The sequence below is a fragment of the Dendrobium catenatum genome, unplaced genomic scaffold (genome assembly GCF_001605985.2).
Source record: "Dendrobium catenatum unplaced genomic scaffold, ASM160598v2 fragScaff_scaffold_925, whole genome shotgun sequence".
Taxonomy (NCBI): Eukaryota; Viridiplantae; Streptophyta; class Magnoliopsida; order Asparagales; family Orchidaceae; genus Dendrobium; species Dendrobium catenatum.
This window is the reverse complement of record NW_021319387.1, coordinates 150,425-164,420: the sequence shown is the minus strand read 5'-3', so window position 1 is coordinate 164,420 and position 13,996 is coordinate 150,425. Positions and strand designations below refer to the sequence as shown.

Here is a 13,996-nt window from a genome sequence, read left to right as displayed (position 1 = left end):
AAACACTTAAGCTATAATGTTCCTCATCACAATTTAATAAAAAAAAAAATCAATTGAAAATAACTCTAATTTCTCAACGCTCCTATAAATTCCATCATGAAATTCAACCTCCACCATTCATATCAGTTATATTATATCAACATATTCTCCAATTAGAGAGAAGTGTAGTGTATCATTTATAACTGATAAAATACATCTCACGCCTCCCGCGTGTTCTTAAATTTTTTTGGGAGATTTACGAAGGCAGCGCACAGAATTATATATTTTTTATATTTAACGCTTAAATTATATTATTTGTATATATGACACCCAAAAGATTTTAAATTAAAAATAAAAATATGGTTCGTCATTTCAACCCATCATCACGCCGCCTCCCGCGTCACGTGAGTGGATTGTAAGAGAAAAATGCAAGCTCTGACGAATGTTCTCTATCATATTTAAAACGATGAAAATTAAGCAAGCGGGAGGGAAGGAGGGAGGGAATCTCTCGGGAGAGAGCGAGGGAAGCTGGAAGTGGAGCTAAAAATGGAGGAGCATAAGAGTGAGATAGGGAGAGTTTGTGTTACTGGAGCAGGGGGTTTTATTGCCTCCTGGCTTGTGAAGCTTCTCCTCTCCAAGGGTTATAAGGTTCATGGCACCGTCAGAGATCCAAGTACTTCTGCCTATCTTTTTCCTTTCTTCTATTGTTTCAACTCTGTTCAGGAAATAAACATTCTACTTTTGCTTTTGTCTAATTCATGACGTGCTACAACTGTTGTAGAAGTGAAACTGTTCTGCTTGTGCATGTCAGCATACCTAGATCACTTTCCAGCTTTGAGGGGCTGTTTGCTATCCTGTATTAGGCAAGATTTAGCTTAAATCCACCCAAATAGAATGTTGGAGATTTTGAGTCTTCGTTTGGGAGGACTTTCTTGTTGTTTCTTAAAACAACTTTTTAATACAAAAATTAATTTTTTTTACTAAAAAACTGCTTTAAGAAGCACTAAGAAAGCCATCCCAAACGAGGCTTGAATCTAATTTAGTTTTAACTGCGTTATTAGTTATGCTAAATAGTTTTTATATTTTAATCCTTTCGATTTGTTAAATCTTGATTTACTGGATTTAGTACTTATAGCCAAACAACTACAAACAATTCTTTTCCTAGATCTATATTGAGTCCAACAAATGAATGTTAAACCCTTCCATGTCTCATTAAACATTGTGTATTAATAGTGGGATTTGATTTTATGTCTCATAATCACTGTAATCAGTCAAATGTGCTAAAAAAATATGCTTGAAAGTTCGTTTCTGACTAAAATGTTTAAATACAACTAGTTCAAATCAATTTCATTTGCGACATACTTCAATAAGTTGTCTGCGAAACAAATTTTTTGGGCATATTTTATCAAAAATAAATGGCGAATATACTAGATCAATTACAACTATTATGAGCAATATGAAATCAAATTTTATTGTTGTTATGATGAAATTGGTATACTTATTGAGCTTGGTATCTTAAGGTAATGAAAAGAATGATCATTTGAAGAAGTTGGATAAGGCCACAGAGAATCTGCAACTCTTTAAGGCAGACTTGCTTGACTACAATACTGTTGAGGCAGCTATTTCTGGTTGTGAAGGAGTCTTCCATGTTGCTAGCCCTGTTATTTTAAGCGGAATTTCGAATCCAGAGGTAGTAATAGTTTGGTTTAAGTTTTGTTGATTCTATGCTTTCCACCTATTTGTAGACCAAATGGGACTGTTTAGCAGATTTTTTTCTTCCAAAAAATTATATTTTTCAGGAAGAACTAATAAAACCTGCTCTTGTGGGAACTAAAAACGTACTCAAAGCATGCACGAAGGCAAATGTGAAAAGAGTTGTGGTTGTTTCTTCTGTTTCTTCTATAGTATCTAATCCAGATTGGCCACAAGGTACTATAATGGATGAGAACTGCTGGTCAGATGAGGAGTTTTGTAAGTCCACTGAGGTAATTTATTTGCTATATTTGAGAATTCGGATATTGGGAGTTTAACAAATGTTTTATGGATTTTTGAAAGTATAAGCATCCTCCTACATTGAAACTTGTTTTGTTTTTGTTTTTCACATAATAGTAATATGTTAATATTAACATTCAAATACCTGTAACAAGATTGTTTTTTATTTTCTCTAGAATGACAATGTAATATGATTGTAGATCATTTAGCTCAATAATTCTATCAATCCTTAGACGTAGAGCAGTGGTTAAATTTTTTGTCTATAATACATCATCAGGAAATTCATCTGATCTAATACGAATTCAACATAATTTTCAAACTTCAATCCACCCAAGTATTATGGCTAGAAACTTTAGCAATTGATTTGAGATCATTCAGACTCCAAATTCAGTATACATATAATCAAGTTTATGCAATTCAACTTAAATGAATCCAACGATATTGAGAGCGATTGAATTTGAGTAAAAATGGCTTATATCAAGCACTCATAAATATGCTGCTACTATACGCCGGATGCTATGTATATGTTTGACAACTAGCCTTAATTGAAAGTTCTCTCTCATTATTGGGAGGGGTAATTAACTACAATGGTTTGTGCCTATAGGAAACCTGAACTCATATCATAAACTCCTCGCAAAATGTGGGCAAAATCTCTTAGTAATGTCTTATTCAAAATCCAATTTGCCTTCTAAAATTTTTCCTTAGAACGTACTTGTTAAAACTCTTCTCGGCGACCTTAAAATAAAGAAAGGGTCCGCGGAGAGGGCGGGGCGCAAATTTTCGGTGCCCACAACATTTTGATATTTTGCACTTTTTATGAATTTTTGCCTTCGCCTTTTATTTTGTTACACGAATTAGGGTTGCAGATCTGGTTGCTAAGAAAGCTGCTTAGGGAACAAATATGGAAACATGAATGAGTAGGGATATGACATGCATTCCATGTATTGTCATTTTAGGCATTTGACTAGTGTCAGGTGACACTGTGGTCGAAATTATATAATCCCACCACCCCAAGAAAGGAATGTATGATGTACCTGCACGAGAAATTTAGTTTAGCCAAAACACATGTTTGTGTTACATGAGTCGCTGACGAGGCTCCTTCTACCACGCTAAGAAAAGCATGCATGGATTTGCCCTACAACAATGAATGCATCGCTCGCAGGTTCATCTACTACACCGCACGCTTCGCCTATGAGTCTCCACCCACCATGCTAAGAAAAGCATGTGTAAGTTCTTCCTCACCATGCCAAGTGCATAGCTGGTGGGGTCCACCCATGACATGCAAATGCCTCTGACAAGCTTCTACCTACCAAGCTAAGAAATGCGTATATGGATGCTTCCTCTTCGCTCCAAATGCATTATCTCAGGTTTCTAAGTTTTAGGGTTTAGAAAAACAATGATAACCTCTAATGACTTTAGCCAAGAAGTGTCGGACAGTGGTGGGAGTTGCGACAACCAGCTGAATGGAGCATATCGGCGGCTAGAGGTGTACGAGGATGATGGCTAGGTTGGGAGAGGCTTAGTTGGCGTAGGGACGGCTACATGTGGTCAGGATCAAGTACTATTAGAAAGGGAGAGGGAGGATCGAGCACTCGGTCTGGGAGTTCTGTGTGTGAATTTCTATGAGAAGGAAGCGGGTGGGTTATTTTATGAGGGGATGGGTGTTTTGAATGAATAGAGTAAGGGTTTATGTATTTAATTAATGCATTTACATTTTTGTCAAAATAGAAGGACAAAATATCCTTTCAGCTGCAATGAAAAGAGCATAGGAAGATTCATGATTTTTTTTATTTTTTATTTATTATACAACAACAACACAATAACAACATCATGTCCCACTACGTGGGGTCGGTTACATGAATCATTTTTCTCCATTGTGTCCTATTAAAAGTCAAATTCTCATTTAAATCTAATAAAGAAAGATCATTTCTAATATTTTCTAACCAAGTATTTTTAGGTCTACCTTTACCTTTCTTAACATAAATCAAATCTAATACATCTACTTTCCTAATCGGGTCATCGAAAGGCTGCCGTTTTATGTGTCCAAACCATCTAAGGGGACTCTCTCTAATCTTATCTTCCACTGGCGCCACTCTAACCTTTTCACGTATATGCTCATTTCATATCCTATCTCTAAGGGTAAAGCCACTCATCCACCTGAACATCTTCATCTCTGTAACACTTAGCTTAGTATTATGCTTCTCTTTTAATGGCCAACATTCAGCACCATAAAGCATTGCAAGTCTGACCATCATCTTATAGAATTTTCCCTTAAGTTTGTGGGGGACTTTTCTATCACACAACAAGCCTGATGCACTCCTCCACTTCAACCATCTAACTTGAATTCTTCTGATAATATCCCCATCTATTTCACCATCACTCTGAACAATAGATCTAAGATATCGAAAATGTGTGCTCTTATTAATGGCTTGATCGCCCAAAGTCACAATCCTCTCACTAAGTTTATTACTACTAAAATTACACTCTATATATTCAATTTTAGATCTACTCAAGTGAAAACCTTTAGACTCTAAGGTTAACCTCCATAATTCAAGTTTACCTTCAACTCCCACTCTAATTTTATTAACAAGACGAATATCATGAACAAAAAGCATACACCAAGGTATATCCTCTTGCAAATGTCTAGTGAGAACATCCATGACTAAAGCAAAAGATATGGGCTTAAGGTTGATCTTTGATGTAATCCAATCGAAATGGAAAAATACTTGGTCAAACCACCTTGTGTTTGAACACAAGTAATAGCTCTTGCATACATATCTTTAATGATTTGAATGTAAGTGTTATTAACTCCTTTCTTTTCAAGAACTCTTTAAAGCACTTTTCTTGGAACTTTATCATATGATTTCTCTAAATTAATAAATATCATATGTATATCCTCCTTATTCTCTCTATATTTCTCCATCAAACCTCTCAATAAATGTATGGCTTCCATAGTAGACCTGCCCGACATGAATCCAAATTGATTTTGAGAAACATTAGTATCATGACGCAATCTACGCTCCAAAACTCGCTCCCATAGTTTTGAAGTATGACACATTAACTTAAATCCTCTGTAATTCACACAATTTTGTGCATCACTTTTATTCTTAAAAATAGGAACTAAAACACTCATTATCCACTCATTTGGCATCCATTTAGTTTCAAAAGTTTAGTAAGCCAAGAAATTCCTTCATCTCCTAAGTATTTCCACATCTCTGTTGGAATATCATCAGGTCCAATTACTTTTCCACACTTCATTTTCTTTAAAGCCATTCTAACATCGGTTTTACAAATTCACTTATAAAAACAAAAAAAAATTATTTTTATTTAGGGTGCTAAGGTCACTAAAGTTGATCATATTTTTACATTATTCATTAAAAAGTTTAGCAAAATATCTCATCTACCTTTATTTTTATTATCTATTTAAATAATTTAAGTATAATAAAATGTAGTTTAATTTACTTATTTAAACACGTTTTTTTTATTTTTTTATTAACTACTAATATATAAACATTAGCTCGAAACACTTATTGACTTGCTCACAAAAGTCTCGTCATTTGTATGCGTTGAATTCCGCCTCATTTCACGTGCATGTAAATGGAGTTTTTGTCAATTTTATTGTGTTGGTACCTAGGTAATATGGGTCTCATTTCTTAGGTTTTGGGATGTTCCAAACGTGTTTGCTCATTCAATTTTGCAAACAAAGGTCATTCGAACAACCTCGCATATCGTCACACATTCGATTTAATGTTTTTGGCCACATTTGCTTGATCTACTTGTGAGAGGTCTCATTTGACTAATTTCGATGTTCTAATCATGATGGTGCAATTCGGTTGGTTATCAGAGGTCATTTTGAGTGGTTTCGAGCATTGTTGGTGTATGTCATATAAGCTTGTGCGGCATATCATCGACCCATCGTCAACCTCGTCGGGCGTCCTCGTCTTGATCATTAGAAATATTTTTGGGGTCAACAGACATGATATGGTCACCACTGCCACAACACCCGCATTCTTCTTAGTGTCTCCTTCTACCTTGGTGCTTCATATGGAGGTTAGGAGACCTTTGATGTTTTTTTCTCCTTATATTTAAATACATGGATCAAGAAGTCCATTTTGAAAAAAATAAGAATGCCTAAAAATTGCTCATTTGACCTCTCAACTTATTTTTCTTTAGTTATAATGCCACACAAAAATTTCTAACCAATAAGCCCTTCAGGACTATTTAAGAACAAACTACTTTGATAATAGTTCAATTTTGTTTAGGCAATAAGGATAGCATCCACATAATATTTCAAGCAATATCTATGAATTTATAAATCACAATAGATGAAGCGACATAATCGACAAAGTCATTGCATTAGAATTTTTTCCCATATAAAATGAAAATTTTCAGCATAAAAAATCATGAATGAAGCTCATGATGTGTATTAACTTCTCCTATCATATATTTCAGCTTTTATAAGAACAATTGTCATTAAGATACAACATTTATTAGAAAAATTTTAAAAGACCACTTTGGGGGAGCATGTACTATTCTCAGCAATCAACTTTCTTCCATTATGGTATTTTTGTAAGGTGCAATTGATATGCCACCTAATAATTCATTTTATCAAGTATGAATTTGGAAGCAATTTTTTTCAGTTCTCAAAGCACCTAACTATTTGGGCCATTGAGATCGTTTGAACTATTTTTTCCATAGTTTTAAAACCGGACTGGATCAGCCTATTCGACCGGTTCAACTATGAACCGGTTAGATGGCCGGTCCGAGCCAACTTAAGAACCGACTTTGCATCAAACCAAGCTGAACTGGCAAAAATCGCCGATTCAACTAAGTCCTGGTTTTCTAAAACCGGCCGGTTCAACAAATTTTTTATTTAAATAATTAAACAAATAAATTTAATATAAAATTTAATAAACTAATATAAATATTATACAAGGTTTAAAATTGCATAATCAGGTATTGAGGTATTTTTCGTTTGTGAGGCAAGGCGTAAGCCTCAAAATCAAAAAATTGCGTAAACATAAAATGATAAATTTTGTAAATACTAATGAGTAAATAATATATAAAACATAAAAAATATTACTTACCACATCTTTGAGGATAAATAGCAAGGTCATTTCACATAAGAACTCATAAGTCATCAACACTGTCATCAGTCATCACTAAGGGGGTATTCATTTGAATCATCATTATGATGAATTGCTCTCTCCTCTTCCTCCTCTCCTATAGAGTCCAATGTCTCCCAATCAGCTCCTTCCTCATTATCAGTTATCTTCCTCTTCCTTAAATATTTTTGAACAATATCATAATAAATAATAATGTAATACATAATAAAAGTCTAAGAAAAAAAATTATATTATTTATATACTTTTTTTGATTTGTTTTTGAGTTGTGGTGGATGTAGATGCTTTAAGACCATCAAAGAAATCAACATTTTAATATTCATCTTGTAATTCAGACGGCATCACTTCAACTTCATCATCTACAAACCACTCATCATCAGATGCCACATCCTCGCAAAGTAAAGGATCTTCATCATCCATTAATCCTTTTTTCTTCAAAATCCTATCTCTGAGTTTCCTATTGTACATAATGTATACTAATGAATTCATCCTCAATGTCGACAAGCGATTTCTCCTCTTTGTATGTACTTGGTTGTAGGTACTCCAACTTCTTTCACAGTTAGATGAAAAGCATGTCAAGCCCAAAACTTTCACAGTAAAACATTGCAATTCTGGAGTCCCATCACTAAATTGAATACACCACTCAACTTAGATTTATATAAGAGAGTTTAATTAGTGCGAAAAAATAATTTTTAAATAAATGTTTAAACATTAAATAAAATCACCTAGAGATCGTTTGGCAATTGTATTCTTTGCTTATTGTAATTCAAAAAATTTTTTCTTTGTTCCTAAAATGTACCAATTATATATCAGCATTTGATCTTTCAGTTGCATAGCTTATTAGACGATCCATGCAATGATACAATTCCAACTTTATTTCAAGATTTGTAGACTTGTTCTCTGCATATTGATACTGAGAGTTTAGGTAATAGTTAGCTACATGCAAGTGTCAGTGAAGCTATAGCTCCCACACTCTTCTCTGTGCCTCCCTTGCATTTTCTGGAGCCATCTTCTGTGTAGCAGGAGGCCCATCCTCTAATGTATCAACCATATAATGATCCATAGGACCTCTAGTACCCCTAGATGAAATTGGCTTCATCGAAGAAGATGAATCTCTAACGCTGCGCTCACTCCCGTAGTAAGAGCCAACATTAACTTTGTCCTCAAATTTCTTCTATGCAAGATGTCTTGACGTGGTAGACTTATTCATATATGACTTTATCTCATCTCTTACAGTATCAGGAACTTTGGAGCATGGAGCAACATTATTGTGAGACCCTGAAAGATGTTCCTTCATCCTAGTCACACCATTTTTCATAATTTTATCACAGTAATTGCATTTTAGATAGACATATGTTTTATCACTTCCTCCTACATCCACCTGAGTGCTATGTTTTCATGCTTGATCTTTTCTATGACCTGGTGCAGCTTTATCCTTATTTCTGACCACCTTTATGAGAAAAATAAGAAGTAAACCCTAACTCCAACCACAAATAAGAAGAGCTTAAAGCGGTAGGTCGGAGGAGACAGCAGCCTCAGACAGAAGTGGCCGGACGGAGAAGACAACAGCCCAAATCGCAGTAGAAGAAACCTCCAAGCAAAAGGCGAAGAGCAGCTCTCGTTGTTTCCACACTTAAACCCATGTAAAGGTTTAAGTCGTATGTGCTACGTTCTTCTGAATATGTCAGGCCGTCGAGGAAGCAGAATACTGCGTACACTATGCATATTTAATGCGTATATGCTGCGTATTCACTGCGTGTGTGATGCATATTTTGTAATTCTATTTTTAAAGTATTTGTAAATTAACAGTTGGAGCAGTTATAACTTAATGTATGATTTTTGTATTAATATCTAATAAAAGATATGATTTTATGCATAAAATATGCGTACTGGATGTGTTCAGTATTTTATTGTGGGTAGATATTATGCACAATATACGCAAATAAAGAATGTGTAATCTCTGCGTATTTATAGTGTATTTTAAAAAATTAATTAAAATTTTCTTTTTTCCTTTAAACAATAAAGAATGTTTATATATAAAATAAAAAAATATAAGGAACCAATTAAAAGAACATTTATAACAAATACAATTTACAAGAGATCCTATATACATTCTATGAAAAAAATTCAACAAAAAAAAAAATAGTTTCTTGCGGAGACATGATTATGCAAACAGAAGGAATGCAGCCTCAGACACAAGGAAATATTTTTTACTTCAGGAGGAATTTGTTGAGCAAAATTATCACAGATTGTTCGAAAAGTCAAAACATAGCATCGATAGGTAATAGGACGAACATATATCTGAAAAAGAAAAATTAAAAACATATGAAATAAGTAAAAAGATACGCACAACATAAGCTGGAGTACGTATAACATACGCATAGAGTACGCACAATGTATACATAGAGTACTCACAATATATGCACAAGTACGCACAGTATACACACAACAAACGCATAGAGTACTCAGTGCTTATACACAGCGTACGCATATCCTACGATCAAAATTGGCACAAACAACTCTATTTTAAAAGTTTAGAGTTTAATTGTTAAAAATATAAAATTTAGTTAGGGTTTAGGTTTCAAATTTCAACATAAAGTCATAAACCCTAATACATAGAAAATACGATGGCATCAAAGTATCAAACATTTAAAAAATTTCAAGAAGGAACGCACGCATATGCATAGTGTAAGCATAAAATACGAAGAACTTCAAAACCCTGAACACCTACGCATAGCATAAGCATAAAATACGCAAAATTTGAACAGAAAACATGCCAACAAATTATCTTTCTCTTTGGGGGTGACGACATCTGAGAAGGAACTGAGTGAATGCTTGAAATTGCTCCGGAGTGAATGCTTGAAACGTATGCCGGAAGTTGAAAACCGATATGCCATGTGAACTGTGAAAATTTTCTTCCATTTTACCTTTACCAGGGTTTAAATGTTGATGCCACGTCGATATCTCACTAGGCGATGAGAGTAAACTTGAGGTGTAAACCTCAAAACCTGAACTTATTGCGCGGGCTTTGAGGCTTAAATGGACAATATTGCGCTAAGTCGTGCCTTGAGGCGCGTCTTTTATTGCGCAATTTTAAACCATGATATTATATATTAAAACTCTTAAATGTGTATTTAATATATATGATTAAGAATAGCTTCAAACATTGTCAAATTGTTCCACAACTCCATATAAGCTCCTGTCATGGCTAAAAATAAAAAGTTATATAAACTATACTAAGCAAAACTTGACAAGTGATGTGGGACTAAAGCATACAATGCAAAAAACTCTCTTTAGTTTCATGTTTACAATACATATCCTTTTTTTTAAATTAACTTTCATAACATAAATTTTATCTATATATGTAATATAAATTAATAATAATTTATATTAAATTATATGATTATATGTAAATTAAATTTAGATTAAAAATCAAATTTAAAATTTAAAAAATATTTAAATTTAAAATTAGCATATTATTATGTGTGTAAATTCATCTTTTTAAGGCACCAATCATTGTTATACAACTACTCTTCAACAACAAGAGGGTATCCATTTCCTTTTTTATTAAAGATTAAATCTTAAATTAATCCCCCAGTTATTCTTATGCGGCCAATTTAGTCTCATATTATCATATTTCTTCAATTTAGTCTTAGAGTTATCATATATGATTAAATCTTTAATTGAAGAAATATGATACTCTGTAATTAAATTGGTCAAATACGAATAGTTGGGTATCACTATGCTATTTAACCCAACAACAACATCAAACCTTTGTCCCACTATGTGGGGTCGGCTACATGAATCCTTTTTCGACATTGTGTCCTGTTAAAAGTCATATTCTCATTTAAATCTAATAAAGAAAGATCATTTTTAATATTTTCTAACCAAGTCTTTTTAGGTATACCTCTACCTTTCTTAATATAAGACAAATCTAAAACCTCAACTTTCCTAACCGGGTCATCGGAAGGCCTCTGTTTAAAGTGACCAAACCATCTAAGGAGACTCTCTCTAATATTATCTTCCATTGGAGCTACTCCAACCTTTTCATGTATATGCTCATTTCATATTCTATCTCTAAGGGTAAAGCCACTCATCCACCTAAGCATCCCCATCTCTACAACACTTAACTTAGTATTATGCTTCTCTTTTAATGGCCAACATTCGGCACCATAAAGCATTGCAGGTCTCACCACCATCTTATAGAATTTTCCCTTAGGTTTGAGGGGGGCTTTTCTATCGCACAACAAGCCCGATGCATTCCTCTACTTAAACCATCCAACTTGAATTATGCTAATAATATCCCCATCTATTTCACCATCTCTCTGAACAATAGATCCAAGATATCTAAAACGTGTACTCTTCTTATTAATGACTTGATCACCCAAAGTCACAATCCCCTCACTAGGTCTATTGCTACTAAAATTACACTCCATATATTCAGTTTTAAATCTACTCAAGAGAAAACCTTTGGACTCTAAGGTTGACCTCCAAAATTCAAGTTTACCTTCAACTCACTCTTTAGTCTTATCATCAAGTAGAATATCATCAGCAAAAAGCATACACCAAGGTACATCCTTTTGCAAATGTCTAGTGAGAACATCCATGACTAAAGAAAAAAGATATGAGCTTAAGGCTGATCCTTGATGTAATCCAACCGAAGTAGGAAAATACTTGGTCAAACCACCTTGTGTTTGAACACAAGTAATAACTCTTGCATACATATCTTTAATGATTTGAATATTTGTTTACCATCACCTGTGAAGGTTGCCAAGCTACTAGAGCAGAGGCTCTACCCCATCCATTTCGATTAAGGTTACAGAATCTACTTGTAGAGTATCTTATGCTTTGCCCAAACTAGTATGATGATGTTCAACCTAGCTCAAATAGCTTATAGTGCTCTTGGCAAGCTATACATATGGCATTAAAGTGAGTAGAGACATTCAATTTGGAACTTTATTCTTAGGGCTCATTTGGTTGCTTTTTCATACGTAACATGTCTTTAAAAATGAAGGTTTTATCCACTCATTTTGTATGTAAAAATGATATCATTAGGTTGGACTGAGTTTTAAGGAAGTTTGTTAAGTTTCACATTAATGTTGGTTACTTACTATATCTTGCCAAATGTTAGATTTAACAAATTTTGACATTTACCAAAATGTGCTCGCTGACTTCAAGAGTCCAAATGAGCCCTTGCTGCAGGAAAGAAATAGGAAATTGATTGTCAGGGAGCTATCCCTGCTAGTTTAGATAGATTAAACTATTTTTAGCTTAAAAAACTAGCTTGGGTATCAATGAACCCTTGAGAACAAATACCTTACGGCAAACTAACATCATTTGCTGATTTTGGATAGTGTGGAAACTCATTGAATAAACCCACCGCAGTAATCATGTCTAACATGCAACAAGACATATTGGCATTCAGCTAGAAATTTTTAACTCTGTTTTATTATTATTATTATTATTATTATTATTTTAAATTTTTTGCCTACATATTTGATATATCATCAAAAATTATCTTGATCGGGCACAAATCTCGATGCAAAATCAAGTTGGAAACTTCACAAATTAAATATGGGACCATCTGAATTCCGATTTTAGCAAACTTATATTTGAACTGAACATCTCAAAAACACGAACCCAACGACACCAAATTCGACCCAATCCGAGTTAAAATGGGTTCAAATCAAAGACTCAAAGCATCTTTGGAAGGTTCAAACCATAATTTTGATTAGCATATGATTTTCAAACATGACATGCTTATAGTTAAATCGAGCAGCTAGACGAGATGAATCCAACGAGCCCAATATCGTCGAATTTTGATATCATTAATACATTCAAATGCCCAATAAATGTGCCATGATCAAGGGATTTAACATCGGCCGTACATTCAAACCATTCCTAATTTATCGTTGATCTTCCTCTTATTTATTGGTCATGACACTCTAAAAAAATTATAAATAGACCCCTCATTTCTCATTGCAGGGGACCCCTAAAAGAGGGGAGCGAGGAGGAAGGGAGCCCAAGTAAGAAGAGAAGGAAGAGTTCTCTTGCCACCAGACTCCTCGAACACCTCCCAGCGACCAATCGATGTCGGTACTGAGCGGTACATGCTCTGTACTGAGCGGTACATGCTCGGTACTGAGCGGTACATGCTCGGTATTGAGCATATACAATAAACAAAATTTCAAAATTACTCTTATAATATAATTTTGTTCCGGGGGCGCTGCCCCCGGAAACCCCCGCAGGGGCGCTGCCCCTTGACCCAGCGACTTGACCGGGCAGGTCGAACTTGGACCCATGGCAGACTGGTATATTTTTGTATTCATGTTTTTTTTTTATTATTATTGGTAGTACAAATAATTGTTAAAAAATATGTCATATTGTTAGTACAAGGAATTAGGGATCATGGTTAGAGGCAAGGAAAAGGCGTCTGCGTCATTGCGGAGGGACCCTTCTTGGAAATATAGTGTACAAGTTGACATAGGCGGCGGAGAGAAGAGCTATGTTTATTTGAAATGCAATTTTTGCGAAAAAGTGGTGAAGGGAGGTGTTACCCGCATGAAGGAACACTTATCATGCTCGCATAAAAACGTAGCACCGTATGCAAATGTGCCGGAAAAGGTGAAGGAGGAAATTATTGCTTATGTGAAGAAAAGTACCACGGCAAAACACTAGCAACAAGAGCAATTTGATGATAGGGTCGAACATGGCGCTTATTTTGGGAGCGAGAGTGGAAAGGGATCTTCCTCCACTATACATAACAGAGGTGCACGGGGTCCTATGGATCAGTATATGACTAATCCAGAAGAGGATAGAGGACAAGCACAAATGATGCCTGCGGCCGGTACTAGAGAGGGTCGACGCCAAGTTTGCATGGATATTGGGAGGTTTTTTTTTTT

General features: G+C 34.7%; 1 protein-coding gene across 1 annotated transcript in view; it reads left to right on the top strand.

The window, feature by feature from the left end:
- The first annotated feature begins 403 nt into the window (after nt 1-403).
- LOC110106446 (cinnamoyl-CoA reductase 2-like) overlaps nt 404-13,996 on the top strand; it is a 16,278-nt gene continuing 2,685 nt past the window's right edge. Inside the window, exons 1-3 of the mRNA XM_020836365.2 lie at nt 404-652; nt 1,500-1,669; nt 1,779-1,964. Coding sequence (XP_020692024.1) covers nt 526-652; nt 1,500-1,669; nt 1,779-1,964 — 483 coding nt within the window. The 5' untranslated portion in view covers nt 404-525. The remainder of the gene's footprint in view (nt 653-1,499; nt 1,670-1,778; nt 1,965-13,996) is intronic.